This window comes from Nyctereutes procyonoides, unplaced genomic scaffold (assembly GCF_905146905.1).
Source record: "Nyctereutes procyonoides isolate TBG_1078 unplaced genomic scaffold, NYPRO_anot_genome, whole genome shotgun sequence".
Lineage (NCBI taxonomy): Eukaryota > Metazoa > Chordata > Mammalia > Carnivora > Canidae > Nyctereutes > Nyctereutes procyonoides.
In genome coordinates, this window is record NW_026575046.1 from 46,054,550 (window position 1) to 46,072,042 (window position 17,493).

General features: G+C 41.0%; 1 protein-coding gene across 1 annotated transcript in view; it reads left to right on the forward strand.

Annotated features, from left to right (window-relative positions):
* DOCK2 (dedicator of cytokinesis 2) overlaps window positions 1–17,493 on the forward strand; it is a 401,682-nt gene that overhangs the window by 68,142 nt on the left and 316,047 nt on the right. The window contains exons 18-22 of the mRNA XM_055325894.1: window positions 1,100–1,283; window positions 1,414–1,511; window positions 3,142–3,231; window positions 3,987–4,087; window positions 4,927–5,061. Of these exons, the coding sequence (XP_055181869.1) occupies window positions 1,100–1,283; window positions 1,414–1,511; window positions 3,142–3,231; window positions 3,987–4,087; window positions 4,927–5,061 (608 nt within the window). The remainder of the gene's footprint in view (window positions 1–1,099; window positions 1,284–1,413; window positions 1,512–3,141; window positions 3,232–3,986; window positions 4,088–4,926; window positions 5,062–17,493) is intronic.

A 17,493-nucleotide genomic window follows, 5' to 3' on the forward strand; every position in this document is an offset into this window, starting at 1 on the left:
AACAGTGATAGTAGCCATAGTGAGGTTTAAATGAAATGAACCAAGGCATATGAAGCACTTAGAGCAGCATCCAGTAAGAGTAAGGGCTCAATAAACATTGACTCCTGTAATGCTACCTCTAACCATTCATTTCCATATGCCACGGGACTTAGATGTCTATCAACTCTGCTAAGAGTTCTATATGCATTATGTTCAATTAGTCTGCCCCAAATTTCTAGGAAGTAGGTAATATGGTTATTCTTCAGTTTAATCATGAGAAAAATAATACACAGACAGACCAAGCAATGCATCCAAGATATCACAGACTTTGAATGGTAGAACAGGATCTAGATCCCAGGACTTTCAGACTCTAGTGCTTTTGCTGTTAACTTTTCCTTTAAGCCAATTCTTTACCTTGCTGGTGGGCATGTGTTAACATCTCAAGAAATTTAGGAGTGCCTTGGTGGCTCAGTCAATTAAGTGTTCAACTCTTGATCTTTGCTCAGGTCTTACATCAGGGTTGTGAATTCAAGCCCCGCATTGGGCTCCATGCTGGCTGTGGAGTCTACTTTAAAAAAAAAACAAAACAAAAAACTCAATAAATTTAGAAGGATTCAAAATAGCCTGTCAGGGGAGTCTTTAATTCCTTTCATGTTGTTAATGAAGTCCACAGTGCCTTCAACTGGTTGGTCAATCCCTTTTCCATTGATGTAACTTTGGGTTCTTGTCTGGTTTTTATTATTATTATTTTTTTAAGATTTTATTTATTTGTTCACGATAGACATAGAGAGAGAGAGGCAGAGACACAGGCAGAGGGAGAAGCAGGCTCCATGCACGGAGCCCAATGCGGGACTCGATCCCCAGTCTCCAGGATCATGCCCTGGGCCAAAGGCAGGTGCCAAACTGCTGCGCTACCCAGGGATCCCTGGGTTCTTGTCTGTTTTATGGAAAAATAGCCCTGCCATACCAGCTACTGTTTGTTGCTTCTCTGATGATTTTTCTAATTTTGACTATCTGGACCTTACAATGTGTAAGTTGGCTACTGCTCACTCTGGCTAGCTCTATGTGGCATTGGGCAGGTACCCATGGCTTTGAGAAGTAACCAAGGTGTTGTTTCCAGGGGGAGAGTAAGAAGATGGAGGATGCCAGTGCTTACCTGACACTTCCCTCTTACCGACACCATGTGGAAAACAAGGGGGCCACCCTAAGTCGAAGCTCCAGCAGTGTTGGGGGGCTCTCTGTCAGCTCCCGAGATGTGTTCTCCATTTCCACCCTGGTGTGTTCCACAAAGCTCACCCAGAACGGTAATGAAACCATGAAGAGTTGAATAAATGTAGTACGCATGTGCATGTGTGCATGGGTAAGCCCAAGGAAGTCCTGAATGGACACTTAACCCCAATAATAGTAACTCTGCTTGTCTGGACTCTATTTCAGTGGGCTTGCTGGGTTTGCTGAAGTGGCGCATGAAGCCTCAGCTGTTACAGGAGAACTTAGAGAAATTGAAGATTGTCGATGGAGAGGAAGTGGTGAAGGTCAGTGGGGCTTCATTTTGTTTGTATTCATCCACCAGTGACAGAGCTTTAAATCATGGGTGGCTTTGGGGAGCAAATGAAGTGTGGAGGGAGATTGGACTTTGTCTCTAGCAATGGGACACAGTGTCCCAAATTACCACAAGAAAACTTTACTTGGAAATTCAGAGGCTGATTTGGTTCAATGATGCTGAATGTTGAGTTGTAGAAAACGGGTTGTGTTCAGTTTCTGGAAGGAGATCAGCCTGGGTGTAGATCTCAGTTCAACCACTTGCCAACTTTATGTGATAATATTATGAATATGACATATTTGATAGAGTGGTTGTGAGCGTTCAAGGCAATAATATTTAAAAATTACTTAGCACAGAGTACACAATATTGAACTAAACATGTAAATCATACCAGAGTTCAATAAATAGTAACTATTAATTATTTTTGTTGGTATAAGTTGCTATAATAGTGTGATCTCTTAGTACTACTCACATGTTACTGTTAGAAATAAAAAATATACTTAGTTCCTGCTGCTTACAGAGTATTATGCCATTATACATGAAAAAGGAAAGGACATCAGGGCTCACATTTTAAGCGAAACAAGCAGAAAATAATACAAATGTCATATGTATTGTTGTGTCCACATGGTGTTGAAAAATATAGTGTCTGAGATGTAGGTCCATTTATTCAATTCTTCTCTCCAGTTCTATGGGACAAGTGTTTCCCATAGGTTTTGGTGATCTTGTTTCCATCAGGAACTTGGTCAAGCTAGAAACTCTGAGATTAAACATCTTTATTTGGTAGCTGTGTGTTTTCAGGGACTATAGGAAATACTGACACATCCCTTAGGAAGGAAGAGCATCAGATTTTATTTAGTTTTCCATACATGGAGAAGCAATGGTAGAATTTTCAGGTCAGTGTTTTAAATGTGCACTAATGACCTATCTACCTGGTTCGGCAGTAGCAGGAAAATTCTCCAGACATCCTTTCATAAAGTCTATCATCTTTGGGCAGTTTGGAGAAGCATCTGGGAGGGAATTACATTGTCTCCACCTCTGCTTCCTTTTTTCTTTTTCTAAAAAAGTTTGTTATTGAAGTATATAAAACAGTAAAATATGTACAGAGCACTTACCCTAAGAATATAGTTCCTTGTATTTTTACACAAGTATACACCCATAATCCCACCCTCCAGATCAAGATAGAGAACATTTTTGGCATCACCGTAGGTTCCCTCATATCCCTTCTCAACCTCCCCTATGCTAACTGCCATTATGAATTTTTTTTGCCTGTTCTTGAATTTCGTAAAAATAGAGTAATAAGTAATGTGCATTGTTGTGTCTGACTTATCTTACTCTACACAGTTCTCATGAGGGTTATCCTCATTGTTGCATGTAGAAGTAGTTTGCTCTTTTATATTACTGTGGAGTATTCTGTAGTATTAAAATGCTGCCATATGTTCATACACGCTGTTGGTTGACAGTTGGGTTGCTCCAAGTTCTGGCTCTTGAGAAGAAAGCTCCCTGGACCTTTAAATGCAGCATGTGGTAGATGTGTGCTCTCAGTCTCTTGGGGATACACTGAGGAGTGGGATATCTGGGTCACTTGCACTGTTTTTTAACATGACCTTCATTATTTTGTTCAGTTTCTCCAGGATACTCTAGATGCCCTCTTCAATATCATGATGGAGCATTCTCAAAGTAATGAGTATGACATCCTCGTCTTTGATGCTTTGGTAAGAAAGAGGGGACAGGTATTTAGTGACATTAGACATTAATGTGTATCTCACTGTGAGAACACTGAGAACTTGTGGCCCTTGTGGCCCTTTTCATGAACTTTTTGGAGGCATTGTAACTTCTAGCAACCAGAGCAATAAATGAATGAAGGGCTGGGTTGTTTGTTTGTTTCTAGTTCATTTGAAAGCATGGCAGGGTGAGTAAAAGGGAAATTTAAGTGTTGATGTCTATAAGTGACCAATAAAGTTTTAATGTTAACTACTTGTGTCAATGACATTTACATTTTAAAGAAATTACTTGGAGACAACTGTGACTTGATCCAGTGCTTCCCAGAAGGTCTCCTGGGAAGCTAGCCCTCAAAGAAGATGCTTTGTGACAAAAAGATCCTTTGATTAGATAACTCTTAGGGAAGTTCTGGACATTGTGTGTGTGTGATTCATCATGCATGTGAATATATTAAAGACTAAAAACCCTGCCATAAAGAAGGCAGCCTAACAATGGTATCCTGAGATTTGTCCAACTTATTTGACCACAAAGCCCTTTCATCCTTTGACACCCTGTAGCATTCTTCATGAAATACTTTTTAGAAGAGACATTACCTTAATGGAAAAGGCTAGCAATATACCTGTGAGCTAATTCCTGAGCAACATCATTTTGCAGTAGATTCAGTGATGCCTTGTGAGTGTGGCTTCCCACCTTACTCCCACCTTACTTGATCTGACCCCCAAATGCTGATTCCTTGAATCTTCCTCAGATCTACATAATAGGACTCATTGCTGACCGGAAATTCCAGCATTTCAACACCGTTCTGGAGGCTTATATTCAACAGCATTTCAGTGCTACACTGGCTTACAAGTAAGTTCCTGTGAAAGTGGGGGTTTCTTGTGTACCTGCCAGGATACCCAGGGCACGAGGACCTTGAGCATTTGCCTGTTGCACTGGGCTGTGTGAGTTCTCCCTTTATTGATAACCCGATCCATGCTGGGTTATCTGGGTTAAATACACATATGCAAACCCATAGGTTAGAATGAGTATTTTATTATGGTAGAAGTCCATGAAAGCATTCATTCATTCAGCAAGTCAGCTATCATTTACTGAGCAGCCACTTGTGGTACTACTACTTGTGGTAGACACTGGGATTCAGAGGCTAGAGAAGAGAAGCGCACAGGGCTAGGAGCCCATTATAGCATGGGCACAGGGAACTAATAGTTACAAACAGGAGGTGATGCTGCAGAAGTTTGGAGAGGCCAGTTTGCCAAGGGGCCTTGAAAGCTAGGCCAAATAGTTTGAAGTCTGCCTTGCTGATAATGAAGAAATGTGGGAAGTTTCTCAGTACAGGAATTGCACAATACTATTAGAACATTTTCTGTAGGAAGCAAATGCTGAAAAGAGCATTCTCACCACCATTATTCCCACTCATGTCCTGATTATGACTAGTTTTCCCAGTCAAAATATTTTTTTTTCCTCTAGTTTTTTTCTTTGCTAGCTCTCTATGGACTGGAAAGAAATACTTATTCACTCCCTGTATTAAAAATATATATTTTAAGCAGAGTTATTTTTAGGGCTGTAAACAAGTAGCTTAGCTATACCACCACCTTTAACCTTTGATTGAATGCTTTATAATTTATGGAGCAAACTAATGACCATGCTGTGGGCTGGAAAGATGTGTTTTGAAAATATAATCCTTTATTCAGGAAATTGATGACGGTGCTGAAGACTTACTTGGATACCTCCAGCAGAGGGGAGCAATGTGAGCCGATCCTAAGAACCCTGAAAGCTTTGGAATATGTGTTCAAGTTCATTGTGCGGTCGAGGACATTATTTTCACAGTGAGTGCTTGTTATGTAAGGGTGATTGATTAGTTCTGCATTTCCTCCGGGATACAACAGTATTTGTGTCATTGGAGAGATTCTTTTATAAAATTACAACCAGGCATTGATCAAAAACAACTTAAAAATCCAACACAGAGAGTTATGAATAGGTTATAATTGTTCCCTCTAAGCTCATCCAGGGAAAAATATGAATCTTAACATGTTATAGAGTTATGTTTCATCCAGTGAACTTGATTTGTGATTTGAGGCTCTTCTGTGTTTCATCTATCATTCTTCATTTGATTTGAGATAGAAAACTTTCCAGGAATCTTCAATGATAAAGGTGTTGGGAGTAGAGAGAGCAGAACTCGGGGAGTTGACAGTTATTTGGCTCTGGCAGGTTGTGCATGACAGATGAGCTGGTATTTGCAGTTGATCTGTCTGTCCTTGAGATCCTAGTAGCCAACAATTGAGCTGATACGTTAGAACACCTAAGAGATTTGATGTTTTATGAGTAGTATTACCGAGGTTAACTGTTCTTTTGAAGGACTTCAGAGATAGAGGCATTCAAATGCAACCTGCAAAAGGATAATTTATGTTCATCTTGGCTATAAGGAAAAGTTAGAAAAGCAATTTGGTTGTGATTGTAGGTATGATCAGATTGGTTGTGTATGATGGAAAATAAGAAAAAACATCTAGGGAATGTATTATCTGGATTCTTATCAGTGCAGATGAAGAACATTCAACTCAAACTGATTTAGGGAGAGTAGGACTTTATTTTATTTCACATCTTTTTAAAAATCCAGAGGATAGTTGGTCTCAGGCATGACTGGATGCAGATAATACCATCAGGATAGTCTCTGTCTCTCTAGATCTTACCTCTACTTTCCTTTTGTTGGTTGCCTTCTGAGACAGGTTTTCCAAAGTGGAAACCACTGGAAACCTCAGATTCATATTCTAACTTACACTTGATCTTAGCCAAAAGGCCGAGAAGCGATTGATTCATATTCTAACTTAAACAATTCTAAGTTATTTGTTGTTCCGGCAATATCCTATGCCAAAAACTGTTTGGGGTCATGTGCTAAGGTTTTAAACATTATGACCAAGGAAATGAGTATGCAGATTATGCGCTTATAGTTTCATGTGCACCTCTGGAGCCATGGGCCGAGTCAGCCACTTAAGGTATAGATGTCTTCAGTTTGAAAGATGGTTTCCCAAGAGAAAATAGAACTCTGTAGTCATTATTTTGATTGTGACAGTGTTTCATACTCGACAAGGCATCTGAAATATGAATCATTTTGGATTTTCCTAAAACGTTCTTTGAGATTTCAGGTGAGAATAGAAGGAGATGAATGTCTTGAACCATGTCATGTGCATTATTCATTTTTTAAATGTCAATTTTTAATTTTTTAAAACTTAATCTTACTAAAAAATCAATTTTATTATTTATTTATTTATTCATTTATTTATTTATTTATTTATTATTTAAGTTTCAGGCAGTTAAGATACAGTACAATATTGGTTTCTGGAGTAAAATTCAGCAATTCATCACTTACATACAACACCTTGTGCTCTTCATAGCAAGTGCCAGCCTTAATATCCATCATCCATCTAGCCCATCTTCCACCCACCTCCTTCCATCAACCCTTTTATTCTTAAAGTGAAACATCTGTTTCCTCTGGTTTGCCAGTTAGTCAAAGTAGAGACTGTATTAAAGTCTTGGGGTATTCTTACATATTTCAGAGGTATTTGTCAATTATTTGAAAACCGGTGTGTCTTTCTAAGGGTTGAGTTTCTTGGAAGAGTTCAAGGATTCAAACATTATAATTCCAGATTAATAGGCAGGGATATCTTATCTCATCTTGCAAGTGAGAACTGTAGATTTACAAGAAGAACATACATTCTTCATTGATCATATCTTCTGCCCAATTTTTTCTTTTGGCTTATTTATTTTACTGTTTCTTCTTTCCTTCCTTCCTTTTGGCTTATTTATCTTACTGTTCCTTCTTTCCTTCCTTCCTTCTTTCCTTCCTTCCTTCTTTCCTTCCTTCCTTCCTTCTTTTCTTCCTGTCTTATCTCTCTTAGTCTTTGTTCCTTCCCTCCACTGGAGCAAAGAGCATTTGTATATTTGTTTTCTTCTCTGCCTCAAGGCATGTCATCCTGCAGAACTCTAGCTCTTCATTCAGTGTAAATTCAGTGCTGCTGGAACTCTAAGTGACTTTTGGCTTCTTGAGTACTGAGGTGCTCTGTTATTTCTTGCAGTATCCCCAGCATCACATATAGAACATCATTGATACTTATAAAATACCTATTGGACAAGGTGCCTTTTGAGGCTAAGAGAGGCATTTGGTCAGAAGAGATGCCTTTAAGATAATCTTCAATACTTTCTCATGAACAAAGTGTAGGCTGACCTTCAAGAAAGATCTAAGACCTCATGCTGAGGGAAGGTAGTTTCCTTGTGTCCTGTTCATTTTAGAATCTTTATCAATGGTTTGCACTCTTAGAGCAGCATCAAGGACATTGGGAAGTGTTGGAGGTATTTCCCCATATTGGGAAGGCATTTTACTTGGGAAACTAGAAAATAGAAGGTTTGAAATTTCTAAGCCAGCTGGTGGGAAATCATAATATAATTATTGCTTTTGGGACTTATTGTGTCTGGTATTGTGTTGCTGGTTCCTGTTATTTCTTTGTCTTCTTTCCTCATGTGCATAATTTCAGCTGATCTAGCTCCCATTAGCTGTTCCCTTGCCATTTTTCTTTGCACATTCTGCACAGGAACATTTTCAAGGGCTAGGAATTATCCTGTATCAATATGCAGGATGCGGTTGAGAAAGAGAGGAAGAGAAGTTGTTGAGAAAGATTGGATTTCTTAAGGATTATTAATTTCTATCACATAGTTAAATAATGTGATTTTCTTGTCCCTTCTCTATGTCACTGGCTCCTGAGTCAAAGTCTGGGGCAGGTGTCTTTGAGCATATATCTGTGCCATAGTTGCAATGGAAGCTGGCAGAGCAGGTTCAAGCTTCTGCCATAGGGAGACAGGCTTAAAAACATGGGAAATTCCTAAATTTTAGGAAGTGTGTCCAGAAGATGCTCAGTAGTCATCAATATGACCAGTATCTATTAGGCTTCCCTAGAATGACTGAGCCTCTGGGAGATCTAGAGCATACTGAGAAACTGTTGGAAAGAGCTGAAGTGATAATCTTTTAGGCATTGAACTTCTTTATAAAATTCCTTGCAGTTTCTTTTATCCTGAAGCTCAGACAACCAGCTGAGCTGATCCCCAAGATTTCTGAGCTGTGGAATTACTCAGAGTTCAGAGCAGCCTGCACTTTCCTGAGTCACCATGCTGAAAACTTCCCTTCCTGCTGGCCAGACACATAAAAACAGGCTGCAGCCCTTCTGTAAAGATGGCTCTCTAAAAGAGAGAAAGTCTAGAGCATGGCACTCTAGTGGGATTTGCTCCCCCTTGTCTATGTTCCTTAAAAAATCCTAATGCTGCCATAGGCTCAAGTACAGGGGGAAATGTGGAATAATGATTATGTTCATGTTGGGCTGGTCAGTGTTGGCTCATTATTTATCAGTGTTCACACTAGACAGACCTGGGAGGGAGTTGTATGTTTGTCCCTGTGCTCAGCTGAGTGAGTGACCTGGCCTATCTGAGCCTCAGTTTCCTTATCCATAAATGGGGATAAACCAGATCTTAGTGTTTTGATGATGAAATGAGATTACATGTACAAAGTTATCTATGTAATACCTGGTACTTAATTTTATAAACATAATAAATGTTACCTGGTACCACGTTTTTACGTAGGCAAGACAGCAAAGGTACTTGTTTCAAAAACTCAGATATCAATTAATAGATGGTATCTTGGTCCATGATTAAAATTTGACTTACTGTTCATGCTATCCTAAACCTTTCTTGTTGTTTTTATTTGCTCACTTGTTTGTTTGTTTTTAAGGAGGAAGGGATATGTTTACCAGGTGTCTGCTTTTTGAGGATCACAATGTAGGGACTTTTACAGCTCCATGAATTCCCCTTGGTCTGTTGCTGGCCCATTGGCTGGCCCCTGCTTGTGTCTGCTGTGTGTGTGATCAGGCCCCTTGGGCCCAAATAGCCATGTACCCAGCTCTCTGCAACCTGATCGTACCGCCTGTGTTTCGTTTTGTATCATGCTACCTGCTCTTGTTAAGGACCTGCTTATTCAGTTCTTGTTTCCTCCTCCTCTGTGTCCTTCCAGTCTCTTGGGGCTGCTCTTCCATCCACATATTTTTTCTTTACCTCCCTCATCCCCACTCCCTTTGCTTATGAGAGGCAGTCAGTCAGTGGTTAAAGGCACTGTCTTTGGAGCTAGCTACTTGGGTTGGAGTTCTGCACTGGAATCCTACCACTACCACTTACCAATGTCTATGACCTTAGGCAGATTATTTTGTCTGCCTAAAGCTCAGTTTACTCGTATGTAAAATAAGCATGTAGGTAAAAATAAAAGCCCTTTCAGGTTGTGATGCAGACTGAATGAGCTAATGGATGTCAGACACTTAGCATAGTGCCTGTCACAGAGCAAGTAGCCACGGCCATGGTGATTATTTCCTGCTAAGTGCATTTCATCTCCATTACTCATCAGAAAAATCCCACGGAGAGCCTCATCTTCCCATTTCATCTCATCTGAGTCTTCATTTACTCTGTGCCAGCCACACAGACCTCCTTGCAGTGGCTCAAGCTCCTGACATAGGGGCTGGGCACCTTTCCCTCCATATCTGCTTGCTCACTCCCTCTCCTCTACATCCTCACTCAAATGTTTCCTTCACTACCCTATGGAAAATTGCAACTTCTGATTCCCCTCCCTTTCACTCTGTTTTTGGTCTTTTTTTCCCTCCTCATAGAAATAGTCACATGTTAACATACTAGACAATAATTAATTATACATTTGTTTACTGCCATCTCCCTGCTAGAATGTCAGCTTCAAAGCTCCTATCTTTGTTTTGTACTGAGAACAGCACATGGCAGGTATTGATACTTATTCAGTGTGAAGTGGGACACTATTTCTATCCCCCTTTCTTTTTTTTTTAAGATTTTTTATTTATTTATTCATGAGAGACACAGAGAGACAGAGAGAGGCAGAGACACAGGCAGAGGGAGAAGCAGGCTCCATGCAGGGAGCCCAATGCGGGACTCAATCCTGGGTCTCCAGGATCACAGCCCAGGCTGAAGGCGGCACTAAACCACTGAGCCACCAGGGCTGCCCTCTATCCCCCTTTCTTAGATAAGGAAGCTGAGGTTTTGATTCGAACTTAAAGGTCACAAAGCTAAGAATTAGCAGAGTGAGGCTTCACATTCTACTTCATCTGACTAAGCAAATTTAAGAACCAGAACTTTTCATCTTCAGCCCAGGGCGTGATCCTAGAGACCAAGGATTGAGACCCGCGTCGGGCTCCCTGCATGGAGCCTGCTTCTCCCTCTGCCTGTGTCTCTGCCTCTGTGTGTGTGTGTGTGTGTGTCTCATGAATAAATAAATAAAATCTTTAAAAAAAGAGAAAAAAAGAAGCAGAACTTTTTGGGGACCATGCAAATATGTAAAGTGTGTTTGGCCAAGATGGGGAGCTGTCCTGAGTGAAAATAGCTCCTCCTGGAAGGATCAGCTTGCTGACTATTGTCAGAGCTGCAGAGAGGCACAGACTGCATGGGTTTAGGTACTATTATTCTAAACATAGTAGGACTTCAACAGAAACAAGATGACTTGGAACAGAAGTTGTCAGGAAAGAAGTCCTTGCCATTTTGACAAAGCTATCTAGGCAACCATGACTTTATCCTCATATCTTCTCAAGGAATGAAGAAAGAACTGACATAGGGCCAGCCCAGGTAACTCACACTCCTTAAAGGAGTCAATAGTCAGGGAAAGAGATGTACTAACACACTGGTAAGAGCTGCAGTGTCTCAGGAGTCATCCTGTTCCCCAGCCCTCATCTGGGAGCCAGGAAGGATGGCCGTGGTGTGCACAGCACCATTCATCTGCGCTGAGGCCTCCACTCCATCAACATAGGCATTCAAGGAGCACGGTTCACACCTCCGGTGGACACCCCCAGTCTGGCTCACTTCATCCAGGGCCAGACATCATTGCCCTTTCTCTTTCTCTGCTTTCTTTCTTTCTTTTTTAAAAGATTTTATTTATTTATTGAGACAGAGAGAGAGAGAGAGAGAGAGAGAGAGAGAGAGAGAGGCAGAGACACAGGCAGAGGGAGAAGCAGGCTCCACGCTGGGATCCCGACGTGGGACTTGATCCCGGGTCTTCAGGATCACACCCCTGGCTGCAGTCGGTGCTAAACCACTGTGCCACCAGGGCTGCCCTATGCTTGCTTTCAGTATCAGGTGATCAGATGTTCTCTGATGTTCTCTGATGCTCTCTCTTCCTTTTTATTTTGCATCTTGCGTTATTCTGCCTACCTCCCCTCTCAGCTTCTACCTCGCCTCCCCACCAGTTCAATTTCTTCTTATGTAAATATTATATACTAGTTCACCTTCTTGGTCATGCATACGTTAGGCAACAAGACTGTCTGAATGAAGCTCAACCAGGCCTAATGTAGCCTGGAGTCTGCCTTTTTAAACAAATATGACTTTAACTCGAAGGCACTTGCCAATGTGATTTGTTTTCATTGTTCATGTATGAATAAATATTTAAATGTAATCATCTGTTTATGCGGAGCATGGGCTCTAATGCCCGTCACATTGCTATTCCTATTTTTCCTGCATATAATTTGTTTGCATGTTAATGCCATTTATTCCTATGTAAGCCTCTGTTTTCGGTGTTGAATATAATTTCACCTTTTGATGACAGTAATGACTCAGTAAACTGCACAATTGCAGTTAATGGAATTATTTTATGATAACATTAACTTGGCATTAGATCAGGGTGGAAAAGAAAACTGTCATCAAAGGGATACTGTCAAACAGTCACTTCTCTTTAATTTATTATCTATTTTATGAGTTGCTACAATGCCGAGGGGGATCTAACAGCTTGTTTATTACAAACATATGTGTAAATGCTTTGTAAAGCAGGAAGTAAGTAGCTGTCATTGTAACATGAAATTGTGCATATGCATGCATTTTAAATACTCCTCTTTTCCCTTTGTGTATAGAAATATTAATAAACATTCATTGAGTACCTATTATGTGCTAGGCACTGTAAGTACTGGGGACTCTGAAATTAATAAGTAAGGCTTCCTCAAGTAGCAGAAATGCTGTGGGGATGATAGATCTGCATCCCAGCAATCAAATCACAGTTCCCTGGAAAAAGCAATGATCCATGGCATGATGCCATTGAGGCTCAGGAAACAGACAGGTTTAAATGACCAACTCCACCTCAGGAGGATCAGTAATTCTTCTCGGATGAAGTGATACTTTAAACTAAATGTTGAAAGAGAGAAGAATCACAAATTCCAAGCAGAGGGAATAACGAGTGGAACCCAGCTCCCCATTGTTCCTACTACTCCAGGGTACCATTTATTAAGCCTCTCCTCTGTGCTTGGCCCTATATCACTTTTTTACTCTGCCTCACTTCATATTCAAGGAACCCTGGGAAGTAGTGGTATTCTGATGTTTGTTTGGCAGAAGAGGAAACTGGGGCCCAGAAAGATACAGAAAGTGACTCTAGGTCATACTGCTAGATGTTAGCAGACAGGGATGCACCATCAAAGCCTAGCAAGGTTCTTTGTGCTATGATATGCCCGTGAATAGCATGTCTATGGGGCAGAGGGACTAGTGGGTGAATATGTCCTGGTGGAAGAGTGGGGACAATGCACCTGATGAGGTAGGTTGTAGTTGGACTATGAACACCTGGTATGCCTGACCGAGGAGTGTGGTGCCATTCTCTCTGCCAGGGGAAATCAGCATAAATGCTGCCCTCCATCCTCAGAGCAGAGTGAGCACCCCAGTGGGGGGACAGACTCATCCATTGGAATGAGGCAAAAAGATGAAAATTCCTTAATTTCATTCCAAGAGGAATAAATTAAACTTTATAAACATGATTTAGAATAATACTTAGATATAATTTATAAAAAAGTAAGCATCTGTTGAGAATCATGCTTGAATTTTTTTTCTCATGGAGCAGTTTGGAAATCCCTGCTTTTGGCAGTGGGGGCCATTGAAGTTCTAAGGCAGAGGATCTACATTGAGCCTGGGTGGCTCAGTTAGTTAAATGTCCGACTCTTGGTTTTGGCTCATATCATGATCTCAGGGTCATGTCATTGAGCCCCACATCAATCTCTATGCTGGGCATGGAGCTTGCTTAAGATTCTCTACCTCAGGATGCCTGGGTGGCTCAGCAGTTTAGTGCCGCCTTTGGCCCAGGGCGTGATCCTGGAGTCCCAGGATCGAGTCGTGCATCAGGCTCCCTGCATGGAGCCTGCTTCTCCCTCTGCCTGTGTCTGCCTCTCTGTGTGTGTGTCTCTCATGAATAAATAAATAAAACCTTAAAAAAAAAAAGATTCTCTACCTCTTTCTACCTCTGCCCTGCTCTCTCTCTCAAATACAAAAATAAAAATTAAAAATAAATAAATAAATAAAGCAAGCAAGCAAGCAAGCAAGCAGGGGATCTCCATGATTCAGATTCATGTTTTAAAAAGATCACTGAGGAAGAAAGATGAGTGTGTGAAAGGTAGTATAGAGGAAGGGAGGCAGGAGGTTAATAATGAAGCAGTTGCAGTGATCCAGGCAAGAAGACTTGAGCTAAGGCAGTCATAGTGGGTGGGAGAAGAAGGGTGGAAGAAGAAGGGTGGAAGACTACAAGGTGTATAAATGGCAGGATGGAATGTGGGTGGGAGTGCAGCTAGGGGAGAGGGCAGGATCAGCTGATCTGAGGTTGAGCTTTGCGACCCGTTTCCTTAGACATTACTCATCAGCATGATGAATACAGGGGAGGAGAAGTTTTGGGGGGAAGATGATATGTTTTGGTAAAACTTGAGATGTTTATTGGTATAGCCCAATAGAAATGTATAGCAGGTAGTTAGATACAAATCTGGAGTTCAGGAGAGTAAAGAACAGAAGTAAAGTTTTGGTAGTGACTGATCCAAAAAAGTATTGTATTTGAAGCTATAGCATAAGGTGAGCAATGATATAAAACTCAGGGTGAAACCCAGGAGATTAGCGTGTTGAAGGGATGGATGAGGGGAGAGCCCCAGGGAAGGCTGATCAGGAACACAGAGGGAAAGCGGGAAGACCAGCATTTCAGGAGCCAGAAAAGAGAGCATTTCGAGGAGGAAGTGTCAGCACCCTCCGCAGGCCACAGCAAAGTTGTGGCAACTGAAAACTGATCAGAGGCAAGATATTTTGCAGTGAGGAGGTCTTTGGTGAATTAGCCAGCCCTTCCCCAGGGCTTAGCATCTTTCCTAATAACCAGTTGGAGACCTCTTTAAAGAGGCAGTGGGAACAGGACTTTGAATTGCTATCGATTTCCCATCCTCTTCACGTGAATTACCTACACTGCGGAGTGTCCTTGGCCTGGGTGTAATCCCAGCTTGGCTTCCCCCTGCTGATGCTTCAGAGGCTGAGTAAACTGTTTCCTACTAGGGGCTGATCTCATACTTTGCTCACAGCAAAGACGCGGGCTGTCTGCTTCCATTGTCCCTTTAAATGGCTTAATTTTGCAGAACAAGACTATCTACGCTGTAGACAGTTAAGGGAAAAGCCATGGATGACACAAGATATTCATTCTTCCCGGTTGAAGCAGTAGACAATTTCCTTTCCTTGTTAACTCCTCCTTGGACATCTAGAAGCTTTCTTGCTGGCTGAATCCTTGCCTTTGTGCAAAAAAAAAAAAAAAAAAAAAAAAAAAAAAAAAAAAAAAAAAAAAAGGCTGTTTCTGTCAAATGCTAATGCTGACAGTTCCTCAGAGAATGACTTGGGTGAGAGATCAATTTACTAAATAAATATGTAGATTTAGGAAATGTGTTCGCAAATCCCCTGTAACTAAATATGAACATGCAAGATAATAAAGGGTCTAGTTTGCCAGAGGGGTGAAATACACCAAGCTAACATAATTGTCAGGAATGCTGAACTGAATCAGGGTGACTGGGTGGACTTGTTGATCCACCTCAAATGCATGTGAAGCAGTATCACCTCAAAGTAGAATTTGTTTCCTTAATAGGAAATAATATATTGCTCAGTTCTCCGGGTGGCTGCTTATTGTGTGGCTGCTTATTTGGGGTGGATGGAAAATTAAAGTAGACTTAGTTCTGAGGCATAGATGGTCACTGTTCTTCAAGTCTCCAACTAGTCTCTCTGTCTCTCAGATCTACTCTCCTAATGCAGATGACTGCAAAGACACATTAATTCAATTCAATCCAGTTCATTGATTCATCAAATATTTTTGAGTTTTACTATTTGATCAAGTTCTGTGCTATGTTACTGCAGTGAACAAGACAGATGTAGCCCAGCCCTCATTCTGCCCTTCTATAGTACTGAGGGAGACAAAAAAATGCAAACAAATACACCATGTAGTTGCAAACCATACTAAATGCCCATAAGGGAAATAAGCAAATAGTTGAGATACATGGTACATGTATAGTACAGTATAGTGGTAAAGAATCCCAGTGACTACCTACCTGTGTACCCTTGTGCAAATGACCTAACCTCTGCCTTAGTTTCTTCATCGAATGTTGGGATTAGCTCACAATGTTATTCATTGTGTGGATTCTGAAGAAGTGACATTTCAACTGAGGTATGGAAGAGGCTAATGAAACAGCCATGCAAGGGATAGAAGGAAAGGCCCTTCACGGAGGAAAACTCTGAGCAGGTGCTCTTGAATAAGAAAGAGCTTGAGGTTTTCCAGAAAGTTAGAGAAGACTATCGTGGCTGAAGGATAGCGAACAAAGGGGAGAATAGGAGGAAGGTGGATATAGAGAGACTGGCAGGACCTGCTGTGCAGGATTTATTCTCAGCATGTAGCCAAGGCCCCTGCAGGCATTTTACTGGAAATGTTAGAATGCCAAGCAGTGCGCACTCAACTGGAGAGAAAGGTTGGTGTCATGTGTCACCAGACTGGGTTGATGGTTGTTGTCTGGATTTGTGTTGAAGTGGACACTGAGGCTGCATTTAGAGGTAGCTGTACAAGGAGCTGTGCCTGATCAGTGGTACCTAAATTGAACAGCTCAATGGGAAGGGATACCATTGTTCACTCCTGTGTTAATTACGCAGCCCCTGATAGGAGTGAAGGGCTCTGAGTTCAAACAGAGTGCATATTGTCCTGCAAAGCATTTGTGTTTTAGATTATAGTAATTTTGTATTTAAAATTAAAAAGTGTGTGTTTCATATTCCCACTAGCTTCTTTAGTTGCCTCCTGTAAGACACGTGTGATAGTTATTGCCCAATTTCTAATTAGATTGAGGACAGACACAGACTGTGCTCCTCAGATCATTGAGGAGCTCCTTTAGTTTCTCCTGCAATCTCTCAACTCTGCTAAGCATCATTGTCTTATAATCACAACATTTACAGCTTTTCAAAGCCATATATATATTTCAGCCACCAGGAATTTTTGGTTTGCAATTTCGAATATTTTTTAAGTACATGATTATAGTCCCTTCTCAATTATTTGTTAATTTATAAGTCTAAAGACCCATATGACCCAAAGCAGCAGATAATATAAGTCATTCAGTTTGATCATCAGAGTACACTATGTATAGATGCATACTCATGCAGATGAACTTCTTCTCAGAGCGATGTTCTTCCAAATCACAATTTTCTGGGCTAAATAGTATCATTAATTATTACTTCCTGATTTTCTATCAGATGGGCGTTCGGCGGGGGGAGGGAAGAGCCACTGGTTTTGGATACCACAGGAGGGACAAAAATGAAGAACTTGCCCATAATCAAATATATTTTGTGAATAAGCCACAGATGATAATACTACTGTGACAACAATTATGGATATCCCAAATAGCATGAGCCACAGCATTTTATTACTGCTGACCTGTCTTTTCCAAAATATTTCTGTCTTGGCATCTATAATACAGAACTCTTTTCATATTCTTCATACTTCTCAGACTCTTCAGAGGTCCTAAAGAGTGGCCTGCACCTCCTTTTACTCAATTCCCTCTCCTTATCAAAGAAAGAGAGGTGATCTTAAAAGCCACCAGAGAGAAGAGACCAGAAAGCCTATATAGGAGCAACAGTAAGCCTGAAGGCTAAACTTAACAGGTAAACAACAACAACAACAAAAACAACAAAACCCAAAACAAAACAAAACAAAAACAAACTAGAGGTCTACATCCAGGAAAACTTCTTTCCAGCTTTATTTTTTTTTTATTTTAAAAAAAATCTTTTTTTTATTTATGATAGTCTCACACACACACACACACACACACACACACACACACACACAGAGAGAGAGGCAGAGACACAGGCAGAGGGAGAAGCAGGCTCCATGCACCGGGAGCCCGACGTGGGATTCGATCCGGGGT